This window comes from Geotrypetes seraphini, chromosome 6 (genome assembly GCF_902459505.1).
Source record: "Geotrypetes seraphini chromosome 6, aGeoSer1.1, whole genome shotgun sequence".
NCBI lineage: Eukaryota > Metazoa > Chordata > Amphibia > Gymnophiona > Dermophiidae > Geotrypetes > Geotrypetes seraphini.
Genome location: NC_047089.1, coordinates 41184595 through 41200469, shown reverse-complemented (window position 1 = coordinate 41200469; position 15875 = coordinate 41184595). Strand labels below are relative to the sequence as shown.

Genomic DNA, 15875 nt, shown 5'->3' with positions numbered 1-15875 from the left:
CCGACCCCCACGACACCCCCACCCCCCTTCCCCGTACCTTTGGTAGTTGGCCGACAGACGGGAGCCAAACCCGCCTGTCCGGCAGGCAGCCAACGACAGAATGAGGCCGGATTGGCCCATCCGTCCCAAAGCTCCGCCTACTGGTGGGGCCTAAGGCGCATGGGCCAATCAGAATAGGCCCTGGAGCCTTAGGTCCCACCTGGGGGCGCGGCCTGAGGCACATGGGCCCAACCCGACGCTCATAGGCTCCCTGCGCTAAAAACCGCCATTGCGGTTTAGTAAAAGGGGACCATATTGTAAAATATAGACAGCAGATATAAATTCAGACACATTTTGATTACTAAATTTAAAATAAAATCATTTTTCCTACCTTGTCTGGTGATTTCATGAGTCTCTGGTTGCACTTTCTTCTTCTGACTGTGCATCCAATCTTTTTTCCCTTCTTTTAGCCTATATGCTTCCTCTCCTCCTGACCTCATTCCCCCCCCAACGTTTTCTTCCTCTCTCCCTGCCCTCTCTTTCTTTCTCTCTTCATGCCCCCTTTCTTTTTTCTGTTTCTCTTCTTTCCTTCTGTCTCCTCCCTGCCCTCCCCCAAGCCACTGCCACTGCCATCGGATAACAGGCCCCCAAAGCCGCCCGCTGCCAGCCAAGCTCTCCTTGCTTCGGGCCAACCAGCATTCCTCTCCCTGACGTCAATTTTGCCATCGGAGAGGAAGTTCCGCTGGCCAGAACTTCCTCTCCGACGGCAGAATTGACGTCGGGGAGAGGAAGGCTGATCGGCCCAAGATCGACCTATTGGGAGAAATGCTGCAGGGTCCTGCCTTTGAGGAAACAGAAAGTAGGCAGGACCTGGCAGCAAGAAGAGCAAATCACTGACCTGTCTCCCGCTTTAGCCCGCGAACGGGGCTCTAACATGTGCGTGCCGGCTTCCCTTCTATCCCCCCCCCCCCCGGACATAACTTCCGGTTTCAGAGGGAAGAGAAGGGAAGCCGGTACAAGCACACGTTACCCCCGGAGCATAAATTCTCCAAGCTGTTTTTTTGGGGTTTTTTAATGTTGAGCAGCGGAGGCAGCAGCAGAATTCAGGAGCAGGCCAGTCAGGAGGGGAAAAAAGAGAAGGGAAGAAGGGAACCCGCTCTGCGATCGACTGGGGTTGCCTGAGCGAGCGACCTGTCGATCGTGATCGACGTGTTGGGCACCCCTGCTCTACAGCTTGGGCAGTAGGTGATGAACTCAGTTGACAGGTAAAGTTGTTGTTCTTCTTCAATGGGTGGACCCTCGGTCGTTGGAGGGAGGGGGGTTTGCGTCGAGGGCAGGAGGGCCTGGGATCCCTCCTGCCCGTAATGTAGTGCGGGGTGGGGGTAGGGGGTCGCCGTGGCCAGGAGGGTTTGGGCTCCCTTCTGGCCCGATATTGTCGGGGAGTCGGCGGTCCTTCGGGGTGGGGGTGCGAGTGGTCCTGCCGGTGGGGGGCAGTGCACGGAAAGTCAGGGCGGGTGAACGGAGAGTCGGGACAGCGCTCGGAGAGTCGGGGCAGTGCACGGAAAGTCAGGGAGGGTGAACGGAGAGTCGGGACAGCGCACAGAGAGGCGGGGCAGTGCATGGAAAGTCAGGGAGGGTGAACGGAGAGTCGGGACAGCGCACGGAGAGTCGGGGCAGTGCACGGAAAGTCAGGGAGGGTGAACGGAGAGTCGGGACAGCGCACGGAGAGGCGGGGCAGTGCACGGAAAGTCAGGGAGGGTGAACGGATAGTCGGGACAGCGCACGGAGAGTCGGGGTGGCCAGAGGAGAGTCGTGGCGGGCGAAAGGACAGTCGGGCTGCATGCGCGGTATACCCGTGAGCGCGGTATACAAAAGTTTTTGTACATAAAATCGTGGTTTCTGCGCGCTATACCCGTGTGCACGTTTTACATGGGTGCGCGTTATCTGCGTGAAAATACGGTAAACCTAAAAATACACAAGCCTGTGCAATGGGAAGAATCAGTTTGGTCAAAGATATCCTAGCCCGTTTACCCTGCCACAAGTAGGCCGAGAGGGTAGATCTATGTTGAGATAAATGTCGTTTCGTTAACATTATAGGGAGTGTTTGTAATAAGTAAAGCCATTGTGGGAGAATCATCATATTATAAAGAGCTATACGACCAGAAAGAGAGAGAGGGTAATTCCGCCAGTTCTTTAATGTTGTAGCAGTGCGATTAAGTAAGGGCAGTATATTATCGGTATAAAGCCTATCTAATTGTTGAGGAATGACCACCCCTAAATAAACCAGATGGGAGGATGCCCATTGCAAAGGAAACTCACCATTCCAGTTCTGGCGCACCTCTAGCGTAGTTGGAAGAGCGATTGATTTTTGCTTATTAAGAACCAGTCCCGAGTATGTACTAAATTCATCCAGGATTTCCAGCGCCCGATACAACGAACGCTGAGGGTTGCCCAAAGCAAGCAAAAGGTCATCTGCAAAGGCCAACACCAGCAACTGAGACTGAGCCTCGGGTAGTCCCATAATCTCATCGTCCCCCTGCAGTGTACGTAACAGCGGGTCTAAGTAGAGAAGAAACAGGAGAGGGGACATCGGACATCCCTGACGCGTCCCTCTACCAATAGAAAAAGAGGACGATCTCATGCCATTAACTAACACAGAGGCAGTAGGTCTCGCATAGAGCGCCTGTATAGAAGCAAAATAACTAACGGGAAATCCCATATACTGCAAAAGCCGAAACAAGTAGTGCCAATTAACCTTATCAAAGGCTTTCGCCGCGTCAAGCCCAACTAGTAGGCCAGGTAAACGCAACTGTTGAGCACGAGAAAACGCTAGGAGTACCCTTCGTACATTCAGCACCGAATGTCGAGTTCGAACAAATCCCACTTGGTCATGAACAATAAGTGATGGTAACAGAGGGGCTAACCGATCCGCCAGGATATGGGCAAAGATTTTTACATCTACATTTAATAACGATATCGGACGGTAGGATTCCAAGTCAGTCGGTGGTTTTGCCGGCTTAGGGATAAGAGTAATCAAGGCCTCATTGGCATAGCGAGGGAACATGCGTTGTGTCTGAATGGTCGTGTAATAAGCTAGAAGGGAGCCCCCAATAGAGAGCGATAGATAAGATCTTAAAGAACTCAGGGGAGTAACCATCAGGCCCCGGGGCTGTACAAGATTTTAGGTTCTGAATCGCCTGAAGCACCTCCTGCAGATGTAACGGACGGTCAAGGCGTGAGATCTGAGCAGCCGTCAAGCGAGGCATACCCGCATCTTCCAGGTAATCATTCACATCCGGGCTTGTATACGAATCCGGGGACGCATAGAATGCCTCAAAATGTCTATAAAAACTCTCAGAGATAGCCTCTGCTGAGGTTAGTATGTTCCCTGACCTATCGTGTATCATTGGGATATATCGAGAACCCTTCCAACTTTTAGTAATGGATGCTAGTAACTTCCCCGATTTATTGCCATATTTATGAAATTGAAATTTACGAAAAAACAATAGCTTTTTCGTACGTTCATGTATAAGGGAATTTAAGGCCACCAACACCGAATGATACGCTTCACGATTAGCGGCAGTAGGACTACGCAGCAATTCTCTTTTTAACAACACCAGTTGTCGTTCAAGCGTTATAATACGATGTGCTATGCGCCGCGTGCGAGTGGTAACGTATGCGATAAGGTCTCCACGGAGTACAGCTTTTGCTGCATCCCAAAACAACACCGGTTGATCAATATGTTGGGTATTGAAGGAGCAATAGGATTCCCACTTGTCAAGTAAGAACTTTTGAAAATGTGCATCTTGATGTAAATAAGAGGGAAATCTCCAGCCCGTCCCCGGTCCTACTGGTCCACCCACCGCCAGGTGTAATCAATCCGCGAGAATGACCCATGTGCCCGGGATTAGTGTGTGTAATCCCGCTCGGTGGGGTGGAGCAAGCGCCAGGGGTCAACTAGCCCCAAAGCCCGACAAAGGTAAGGGACCCCTTTAGTATGTCTCGTCGATGATACACCCGACATCCCGGATCGATCCATGGCCGGATCTAATACTTGGTTCAAGTCACCCACCAGGATCAAAGGACTATCCGAATCTTGTAAGCAAATATTAACCAAATTTTGAAAGTATGAATGTTGATATCCATTAGGGCCATAACCCACCAACAGTCTAAAAATCCCCCCAGGCCTCTCGACCTTCAGTAAAAGATAGCGACCCTGGATGTCACGCCTTTGTACCTGAACAGTACACGCTAAGCCTTTTCGGATAAGTATGGCCACCCCAGCCCTCCTCCCCGGGGCAGATGCATAGTATACAGTGCCAACCCAGCCTCTCTGGAGCTTCTGGTGTTCTAAATCAGTGAGCCTAGTCTCCTGGAGACAAGCGATGTCTGCTCGATGGTGTTTCAGTTGGGATAGTATCTTAGTTCGTTTAGCAGGGGAGGTAATGCCGGATACATTCCAGGAGATTATACGTTACGTCCGGTCACCCATGGGACACCCCACTAGAGTATCGCGAACAAGTCAACCCCCAAAGAAAGTGGGTCCCAGGGTGCCCAGCCTCACCCCAAGATCCCCTGAACACACTCCATACAAACCATTCATACCTCCCCACAAAGGTAAACTCCCAACAAAAATTTAACAGCAAAATAAAACCCCAAAACCATGCCGCCGCTACCACCCAAAAACTAAACACCCCCCAACCCCCCCAAACAAACCCAGAAGTCCCTACCAAGAGGGACCCAGACAGGTTACAAAGGACACTTGGCCCGGGGCCGCCCGAATAACAGTAAAGAGCTCCTAAAGAGCCATCAGGACTAGAAAGTGCTCCAACAAACCAATTATCTAATCAAACATGAATTAGTGCAATAAAGAACAGCGGGCTATATAAGCTCATAGTGCAGTCAAGACTCTCCAGTTGTCTGGCTTTCCAGGATTTTTATGAAATCTGCTGCGTCAGGTGATTGGAAAGATTTCCAGACTCCATTATGTTGAACTTGAAGCAGCGCCGGGTAGTTAAACTGGAACCTTCGTTTAAGCTTAGCAAGTTTAGTGCAGAGTGGGTAGTACGGCTTTCTCTTTTCCTGTAAAGCCATCGAGAAGTCCTGGCTTATGCGGACCAGGGTGCCATCATAGGTAAGCGCATCCCGTTTGGCTCTATATTGGTGTAGGAGTTCTACCTTGTGACGAAAATTTAACAACTTAAGAATAACCACCCTCGGGCGAGTCTCCAAACCTGGTCTGGATCCCAACCGGTGAGCCCGCTCCAATCTCAGGGGGCCCAAAGAGGGTGGGAGAGGTAGTTCGTCCTGTAGCCAGCGCTCCAGCGTATCCAATAATAGGCGATCCGCGATTGTCTCAGGAATGCCCATAAGCCTCAAGTTAGAGCGACGGGAGCGATTCTCCAAATCATCCAGTTTTTCTGCTTGTAAAGAAACTTAGGCCTGCAGCGTGGATATATCTTTGTCTCTGGTGCAGATTTCTCCACATCATACACCTTGCCTTCCATTGATTGGAAATGGTGACTTCTTACCTGGCATGGATTCCGCAGTGTTCAGACGCTGGTCTCGTGAGGGCCTACAATATGTGTCACAGACCGTACAAGATAATGGTTCACCGATTCCCTTCAGAGACCTACAAACGCAGTTTCGGCTATTATCTACGGACTGGTTTGCGTATCAACAGCTTACACATTATTTACAGTCCTTGACACCGGTGAGGTTGCAGGAGGATATACAAGACAGATTGCAAGAAGCGATTGCACTCACAGCTCCTGAGTCAATGTCCCTCAGATTCTTCCATAAGTGGCTACAGAAACGGGCGGGTGAATTAGACTTTCTTGCCTTGGCTCAGAGGTGGTCTGCTGATCTCCAATTGCCCATTGCAGCGGATGTGATTCGCAGAGGCATTCGCTCGGGAAAGACCACGACTGTGTCCTCGATTGAGAGGGAAAGAAATTACAAATTTATACTGAGAGCCTTCTGTACGCCCAAGAGGGCGCATGTGATTGGGATAAGTGTGGAACACTGTTGCCGGAAATGTGCTGGTCCTATGGCATCGTTTGGACATATGTTTTGGTCTTGCCCCATGATATCTTCCTTTTGGATACAGTTAGTGTCTTTGGTGGCACGACTTTGGCATTGCTCTTGGAGATTGCACCCAAACTTCCTTTTCACGATGCAGATTCGATTTCATCCACCTAGACCAGGTTGTGCAGCATTCTTAAGGAAAACTGTATTGCTGGGACGGAAATGTATCTTGTTGCAATGGCTTTCACCACAACCTCCGACTGTCCCTCAATGGAGAGCATTAATGTTACACCAAATGTTACTGGAACGACGTGAAGTGATGGACTTGTCAACTAAAGCTGGACGTTTATACACTCAGTGCTAGTACCCTTTTAGCTTGACTTTTACACCTTATGTTCAAAACCAACTTTGGGGTACTTAATTGACTTCTTTTTCCCCTTTTGCTTTATCTTTCTTGATTTGTTACCGCTGCTGCCAGGGTGGGTGGGAGGGTGGGAGGGGAGTTGGTTGGTTGGGTGGGTGGGGATTGGCTTTGTATGCTATTTGAAAATTGTGCTATGCTTTGTTCATTGCTATGTTTATGCTTTAATAAAAATGATTTAAACATATCTGTGTCTCTGGTCACCGAGGAATCCTCCAGCATTGAGACACGCTTGCCTAATTCAGTGGTACGAACCGCTGCAGCCGATAATAAAGTTTCAATATTTGAAATTTGTGTAGAGAGAAGTTCCATTTTGGGCCCCAGGACCTGCGATATCGCCTCCTTAATGTCCCCCAGCGCGGTCTCAGTAAAATGAGAGACCGCTGCTGCAGGGCTCGACGCCATCTTGGACTCCACAGGTCGCACACGTTCACGCTCTTTTTGGGCTGATTGGTCATCATGGAGTCCTGGGAGCGCGTTATATATTTTTCCATATAGCGACACACCGATCCGGGAGCCGCACAAGCGTTGGAAAGCAACTTTGTCCCGCGAGTTAAAAACGGTAAATCGGGCGGCCTCGGAGCGAGCGAGGAGACGTCTTCACTCGCTCATAGCGTCACGTGACCAGTTCGTACGTATTCACTTTAAAGGACATACGTATGTCGCTCATGTTGCATGAAGTTAGTACTGTTTTCATGGTTCCGGTATATTCCTCTTTCCATGGTGAAACTTGATTTTCCTAGAAGAATCTTCTTGTAGATCCTACAGTTCTCATACTGCCGTTTCCTGACCTTCTGCACTTCATTTGAGTTGATCTTGACTTCGTCCAATGACTCTTCAGGCTTTCTCCTGAGGGAGAAGACGCTATAATGTCAGGTCAGGGAGCTGTGATGATTTTTCTGGATGCTTGCAACTTTGCATCCTCCTCAGGTTTCCAGTTCGTTCTTGGGGTCTCTGTGTTTGTGTTTCCCTTTTCAATGTTACTGGTCCTCAGGGCAGTTCTTGTAGTTCTTCGGGAACTAAGGGACGTGGTTCCACATACTGCATGGTGCCCAAGCCAGGGGCTTTGGGCAGGCTGGATTCCATTCTGCTGAATTAGTTTCTTTGGGTTACACATTTCTGCAGAAAAACTGGGAGACTATTTACATTGTCCCTATGGACTCCGAATCGGCACTAGGTTTGCTTGCCTCTCTTTGAGCTGCGCTTTCGGTTTTGGCACATGCCATTTCACCTATCCAAGGCTTCAAGGACATTTTGGAAAATGTGGGCAGGGGTACCGTTTTGGCGCTACCAGGTGGTTCACCTAATTTCTTCTTGACTGACTGCTTGATTCGGACGTCTTCCAGTCGGGCCATTTGACTGACACGAAAAGGGTGGTTTCCTTTCCTTAGTTCTTTGGACGTGGCTCTTCGAATTTGCACAGCGCTCTTTTCTCCTGTACTATTTATAGGTATATCAGGGAGATATTTTTATTCATATAGGAGAAAAATGTGTTTCTCCCAGAGACTAGGGCGATGGGTCAGTCTCAGGTTTGCTTTCTTCTTCAGTCACCATGACCAAGAGTATGGGATTCCGTACAGGTTACAGGATCCCTGTTGCTGACTCCACTGGGAACTTCAGCTTGCTTTCCCATTATAACGCTACAGCAGTTGCTTTTGTTCCGGTGGTTCCTGGTACCTCAGGGCTCCAATTATTTGGTAGGCTCCTCATGCATCGCTCTGTATGATTTGGTGACTCAGTGAGATTTCTCTTTTCAAAAGCATTCCTCGGTCCTTGCTGGACTAACTCGTGGCTGCCAAACATCCACGGCTGTCGGGTTGGGGGACTCGATGCCTTCCATCCTCAGCTCCAGGAGTCTGGTCTTAGGCGGCGACTCGGTTCTTGTTCATTATTCTACTCTTGAGCATGATCAGGCTGCCTTTCTGGAGTTTCGGACAATTCTTCCGGAATACCGCTGAGGGTCCTTTCAGTCAGTATTATGATGGAGGTATTTCTCTACAGCAGGGGTGCCCACACTTTTTGGGCTTGCGAGCTACTTTTAAAATGACCAAGTCAAAATGATCTACCAACAATAAAATTTTAAAAAAACACAACGCACACTGTACGCATAGAATTGTTAATTATCCTATTCCAGGGATTTTTCAAAGAGGTCAAAGCAGATGACTCTATGCACTGTCACCTCAGTAACAACCATACAAAAATAGACAAAATACACACCCCCTCCCTTTTTACTAAACCAGGATAGCAGTTTTTAGTGCAGGGAGCTGCGCTGAATGCCCAGCGCTGCTTTCGACGCTCATAGGCTCCCTGCGCTAAAAACCGCCATTGCGGTTTAGTAAAAGGGGACCATATTGTAAAATATAGACAGCAGATATAAATTCAGACACATTTTGATTACTAAATTTAAAATAAAATCATTTTTCCTACCTTGTCTGGTGATTTCATGAGTCTCTGGTTGCACTTTCTTCTTCTGACTGTGCATCCAATCTTTTTTCCCTTCTTTTAGCCTATATGCTTCCTCTCCTCCTGACCTCATTCCCCCCCCAACGTTTTCTTCCTCTCTCCCTGCCCTCTCTTTCTTTCTCTCTTCATGCCCCCTTTCTTTTTTCTGTTTCTCTTCTTTCCTTCTGTCTCCCTCCCTGCCCTCCCCCAAGCCACTGCCACTGCCATCGGATAACAGGCCCCCAAAGCCGCCCGCTGCCAGCCAAGCTCTCCTTGCTTCGGGCCAACCAGCATTCCTCTCCCTGACGTCAATTTTGCCATCGGAGAGGAAGTTCCGCTGGCCAGAACTTCCTCTCCGACGGCAGAATTGACGTCGGGGAGAGGAAGGCTGATCGGCCCAAGATCGACCTATTGGGAGAAATGCTGCAGGGTCCTGCCTTTGAGGAAACAGAAAGTAGGCAGGACCTGGCAGCAAGAAGAGCAAATCACTGACCTGTCTCCCGCTTTAGCCCGCGAACGGGGCTCTAACATGTGCGTGCCGGCTTCCCTTCTATCCCCCCCCCCCCCGGACATAACTTCCGGTTTCAGAGGGAAGAGAAGGGAAGCCGGTACAAGCACACGTTACCCCCGGAGCATAAATTCTCCAAGCTGTTTTTTTTGTGGTTTTTTAATGTTGAGCAGCGGAGGCAGCAGCAGAATTCAGGAGCAGGCCAGTCAGGAGGGGAAAAAAGAGAAGGGAAGAAGGGAACCCGCTCTGCGATCGACTGGGGTTGCCTGAGCGAGCGACCTGTCGATCGTGATCGACGTGTTGGGCACCCCTGCTCTACAGCTTGGGCAGTAGGTGATGAACTCAGTTGACAGGTAAAGTTGTTGTTCTTCTTCAATGGGTGGACCCTCATCTTCCTCTTCTGTTGGCAGATCATTTTCAGGGTCAGGAAAAGAGTTGGATGGACTTTCTTTCCGCGAAATCTGAGCATAGCCCATTTATTGCATGTTCCGGTGTAAAGTGCTGTGTACGCTCTAGAAAGTGTACACGTTTGTAATATTGAAATCTTCTATCTCCTGGATATTGGGAATTTTGGCTCAGGCGTTCCAGCTATTTTGGTGGACGTGAGATCTCCTGGAACTAGACCTTATGGCCTCGTCTCACAATTCTCTGATTCCTAGCTTCTTCGGCGGGCAAAGGGAGTGGGAGTTAGAGGGGGGTAGCAGCGTGGCTTCTTTCTCGCCTCTGGTTTCTCTTTTTCAGTGTTTTCCCCTGGCTGTTGATGGCTTGGATTTGTCGTCTCGAGCTCGCTTTCCGGGCACAGTCTTTGTAGAATCTCTGGCTTGGCTGCGTCATCCTTTCTATGCGGATCTGATGAGTCTTTTGACAGCCGGACTACGTGTCCTGGTATCTCCGGATTTGCTTCCCTAGGGTCCGATCAACATGGATATTCGTACTACTTTGGTATTACGACCTAACTTTTGAGAAGTCATTACTGCCGTGTAAGGGTTATGCGAAGCAGGTTATTTCTTCTCTTGTCCAGGCGCTATAGACGTCTTCACCTGTGGCTGCTGCTTCCTTTTGGAGGTTTGTTCCTTTCTTGGATACTTCTCATCATTTGCACCCTTCCGGAGGTCTTTTTTGGCACAGGGTATTGCGAGGGCTTAGCGTTCAGTTCCCTTCAGCTTCAAGCACCATTCTTAGCTTGTTACAAGGGCGAGGTATATTGCTCTTCGCTTACTTCTCAGCTTCATGTAGTTCAGTTCCTAAACAGAGTTCGGTATATTCGTACACCTCTTAGTAAACCCTGTCCGGAGTACAATCTTCAGGTACTTCTTTGCAGTTTACCGAAGGCTTCATTTCCTCCTTGTACGTTGAACAAGGGGTTTCTTGTGGCCATGGCTTCAGCTCGGCGGTTTTCTGAGTTGCAGGCCTTGTTTGGCAGGGATTCCTATTTCTGATTTACAAAATCTGGGGTGTCAGTTCGGACGGTCCACAATTTCTTTCTAAGGAGGTGGCATCCTTTCTTTTATGTCACTCTCACTTTTCCTTCATCCTGGGAGGAGAAATGTGGAGATGTGCTTTTATTTACTGCATTTTTTTGAAAGTGCGTAGCGTTCTCCGCGAGCTAGGTTTCTAATGACTTGTAGTTGTTTAGATCACCTTTTTGTATTCTTCAAGGGATGCCTCAAACGTATGGCAGCGTCCAAAGCCTCCATCGCTCGATGGGTTCAGGAGGACATTCTTTACGCTTGCTTGATGGCAGGGTAGCAGTTGGCGAAAGAACTTCATGACCATTCCACAGGAGCGATGGCTATTTCTTGGACTCGGTCCAGAGGTTTTTTCCTTGGAGGAGTTTTGTCTCGTGGCTACTTGGTCTTCCGAGAGTGTCTTCTCTCAGCATTACTGGTTGGCTGTGGGGGTGCATGCGGTAGATGCGTTTAGTGTTTCGGTTATTGCGGAGGCGGCGTTTGCTTCCCACCCAGATTGAGGATTGCTTTGCTACATCCCGTTGGTCTCTGGATTCATCTGCTGCTGTTGTTAGGGAAGGAAAAATTATGTTCTTACCTGTTAATTTTCTTTCCCTTAGACGCAGCAGATGAATCCAGAGCCCCACCCTTTCTGGATATTGTCTGTCGTTTTTTTCAAAGTTTGTTATTATTGAGGGTTGTATTCTGTATTATTGCATTTTGAGATTTGTTATGGGAAATAAGTTTTTTCCATGCTATGCCTATTGATGGTTACGGATGCTTGGGCAAGGAGTTTTACTGGAGATACAGGAGGAGTGCCAGTCAGTAGGACCACCTGTTAATCAGTTTCTCTATCTCCGCCTGCTGGTAGATGTGAGCTATCCCATTGGTCTCTGGATTCATCTACTGCATCTAAGGGAAAGAAAATTAACAGGTAAGAACATAATTTTTCCGTCCTCTTTGATGTATAGTGCTACCCCTCCTCCGGTTTTGCCTTCTCTGTCTCGACGGAGCAAGTTATATCCTGGTATAAGCCATATCCCACTCATGGGAATCCGTGAACCAGGTTTCAGATATTGCCACTATATCTAGGTTGGCATTCCTCATTTCTGTCTCTAATTCCAGAATTTTATTGCCTAAACTGCGAGCATTAACGTACATAGCCCTCCATACACTGTGTTTGCCCGTTCTCCATGGAGATTTTCCCGTTTGAGTTAGTTTGTCCCCTACAGTACTGTCTGCAATGCGAGTGCTTACCTCAGACTCAGAAATGGAGTGGCTACTTACCCCACCAGAATGGTTACTTACCACACCATGAGAGTGGGTACCCTCCCCCAGTCGTCGCCCAAAGACGTTCTTTCTTCTTCTGGTCAGGTGGAGCCCATCTGATCCCTGTAGTCTTTGAAGTGCCTCTCCATGGTCCAGGAATCCGAAGTTCATCTCTCTGCACGCTGTAAGAGGAGGAAGGGAGGGAGAAATACTGGATGTTGTGGTGGAGAGAGAATGGTGGGACAGATGGAAAGGGATGCAAGAGGGAGGAATATTGGACATCAAGGGAATAGAGGGATAAACGCGGCGTGATGCTGGAGATGGGTGATAGAAGGAAAAATGTTGGGTATGATGCTGGTGGGGAGGGGCAAAAGATACTGCGCAAGGACCAGGGGATGAGAGAGTGAGAAATGTTGGATGTAGCTGTAGAGTGGGTGAGAGTGATGCACTCTGGATCTCTCTCTTTTCCCATTCCCTTTGCAACAAGGGAGGAAATGAGAGAGACATGTTGCACATGGGGATGGAGGAGAGAGAGGAAGAAATGCTGTGTGGGAGTGGGAAGGGGAAAGAGAGGAGATTTATCCAGGATAGAAGGATGCTGTACAGTGGGAGAGAGGGAAGAGAGAAATACTGGACCATGGTAGGAGAAACCAATGGACAGCAACTGCTTGACGTATTTGTAGAAGACAGAAAAGCACAAAAAAGAGAAATGAACAGACTTGATAGAAAAATAAATCTTCAGGTAAGAAAAGGAATTTATTGAACAAAATATGTTAGCTTTGGGAAATGTATATGGCAGTTGCCTTTGTAATTGGGTTCAACAGAAAAGGAAATGCATTTCTGGTTTTATTTCTCCAGTGTTGAAGTACTTGCCGACCCTTGCTGTGGCTGGTGGGGATCCCCATGCACTGCCAGCTGAGGACCTCCTCCAAAGGTGGCCAGAATTTGCCTCCATCAAGCGTAGCAGTTGCTGACAGTATCCCTGTACCACTGAGGTGCCAGCAACTGTGACTTGCAGAGACCCATTTACAAAATATGTATTCTTCCCAATTAATATTTCCAAATTAATAAGTGTCTTTGCTTATTGGGTTTCTACCAGAGCCTTTAATTAATGAAATAACTACTTCTGAATTTCATGGGGACAGAAGAGATTACTTATGGAAACATTCGGGGACAGGTTTGATTTCTATCCCTGTGCAACTCTCTAGCAGAGATAAAGAACAGCAGAGTTGAGCATGCTTCATACCTCTCCAGTATTATCTCCAGCAGGTGGATGGATAGACTTTTTCATACTCATGGATTTTTCTCTCCAGTGGGCTCCCATTGTCTGCTTTTGCCTTGGTTGCAGCCTCAGGCGTTTTAGGTTCAGTTGTGCCTAGGGGGATATACCTGGTGGAGCCAGATCAATACCCACTCTTCTCCCTCCCTCTGTTGCTGCTCTCTGTTGCTCAGGCTGCCTCCTTATTACAAAATTAAAAAATCTGACATTTGGAGCACAATGCTGTGAGGCAGGTTCTTGTTGGGACTTGTTTGCGCAACTGGTAAGCAGAGGTTGAGTGCCAAGGGTTTCCCTCTTCAACGGGCGGTGTGGGGAGTTTCTCTCTCAAGCTGCGGGTGAGGGAGAGGATCAGCGGTGTTCGTCGCGGTTGGGGCAGAACTAATCTCGTGTTGCAGCTCCCTTATTGGTGCCACATCTGCACAGCCCTTGCGATTTTCTGGCATCTACCACTTTCTTGGCTGCTATGTGCTTCTCCGTCGCCTGCTGTGCACTGCTTCGGATTGGATCTCATTTGCGACAGTTTTTCTGTTCACTTATAGCCGAGGCTGCCAAACACTGTTCCCACTGTGGTAAGCGGCGAATAGCCAATGGGAGATGCCCTAGTAGCACACCCCTAACACTATTCTGTCATGTGTGACTGAAATATTCTGTTAGCTTGATTTTTCTATGTAGCTTTCTGTAGTAATTTGACTTCAGTTTTCTCGATAGTGAAGAGGATATTTGTGAGAAGGAGGAGAGGGGAGACAGGGGTTTTGTTGTTCCTTGCTCTATATTTGTGATTTTATAAAATGACAATTGTACAGAATATTGTTTCTTTTTATACCTGAATAAAATAAGTTCAGTATAAAATCATAACTATTTGAGGCTTGTGCGGATGAGATCAAATGGTCTGTGGGGGTGGGGAACAAGCTGGTGGGGTTGGAACGGGGACTGAGCTGGTGGGGTTGGGGACAAATTTTTCTCCCACATCATTCTCTAATGCTGCAGAACCTGTAGGAGCTGGTAACTTGAGTGCAGCTGCTGGCTCCTTGTGCTCCTTACATTGTTTTCAATTTGAGAAATGGTTCTTTGGGGGAGGGGAGGCGGAAGGAGAAGGCTGCCCAGATTTGGTCTCTGGTTCCCTACTTAGAAGTATTGAGACCCATGGTCCTCAACATTGTTGGTGGGAGTGGTGGCCATTTTGTCTGAAACAGTTTGTCCAATTTGTCCTATGGAATCCTTGAGGCTCAGAATCTAGGATTCATTTTTTTGGCACTGGAGATGCTGGATGGATGGTTGATCCTTTTTGAAAGATCAATTAAAAAAAACCCAAATTGCTTTGGTAAATTGAAAATGTATTTCAATTCTGTTTAAAATAGCCAAAGAACTTGGTATACTCTAAAATGTTAGCTTATTTGTGTTCATTGTGTCTCAAAAGTGTTTTCTTGTCTGTCTAGGTTTTCATATTGAACTGGGGTTTTTTTTTTCCAGAACTCCTCGTCCAGTTATTATAGAGCCAATGGAGCAGTTTGATGATGAGGATGGGCTACCTGAAAAACTTATGCAGAAGACTCAGCAATTTCATAAGTATGTTTGCTTGACATATGTTTGTATTTTTCTTGTTCACCCTCAGACAATTGAAAAAGTGTGCATACCAGGTTATTTTCATACTAATAGTGCATGTAAAGTATTTTGTTGATAACCTTCAATGCTCCTAAGCAATGTGTTTGCTTTAGTCATTAACTGAAAAATAATTGTTAATCAGGTTTTCTATTCTGCCGTATTCAGTTGAAGGTCAGATTACTTTACAAGAGGTGTGGTCAGTTACCCAGGAAGTTACAATGACACATTCAGTAACATAGTAAATGACGGTCCATCCAGTCTGCCCATTAGTCATAGCCATTAAAATTACATGATTAATTTAACTTCTCTCTTCTTTGATATTTCTGGGTCATAGACTGAAGTCCACCTGGTATTGTCCTAGGTTCCAAATACTGAAGTTGCCGTCCAAGCTCACTCCAGCCTATCCAACCATCCTGTTTGCAGGATATCTACCATCTAAATGTTCCCCCAGCCCAATCCTACACCAAATCATCACATATGGGACACAGACCATGCAAGTCTGTCCAGTACCTGCCTTAGTGCTTTAATTTACATTTTTTGTTTGTTTTTTTGTTTTTTTTACAAATTTATTTTTTGAGATAAAACATAGAATACACACAACCATCGCAATTTTTTTTTTAAGCAAAATACAAATATCTGTAGTTCCTCAGCAACAGCAGCAGATGAATCCAGAGATTAGTAGGATAGCATACATCTACCACAGGCGGAGATAGAGAACTGATTAACAGGTGGTCCTATTGGTTGATACTCCCCCCTGTATCTCCAGTATTCTCTATCTCCCAGCAGGTGATGGTTGCTGATCCACGAGCTCCTGGATTCTAGCTGGTTTTAGGTTTATTCTACTGTTGAGAATTTTTCTCTTCAGTTAGATTGGGGTGATTGGCTGAGCGGTGCCAAATT

The 15875-nt window shown here is 47.5% G+C and overlaps 1 protein-coding gene across 3 annotated transcripts in view; it reads left to right on the top strand.

Moving 5' to 3' along the window:
- The window catches only part of PSPC1 (paraspeckle component 1), a 319494-nt gene that overhangs the window by 17965 nt on the left and 285654 nt on the right, over positions 1 to 15875 (top strand). For all 3 annotated transcript variants that reach the window (XR_004539827.1, XM_033948195.1, XM_033948194.1), the window contains exon 3: positions 14844 to 14939. Coding sequence is in view for 2 of the 3 variants with exons in the window: in XM_033948195.1 (XP_033804086.1) it covers positions 14844 to 14939 (96 nt within the window). In the remaining variant the exon portion in view is untranslated. The remainder of the gene's footprint in view (positions 1 to 14843; positions 14940 to 15875) is intronic.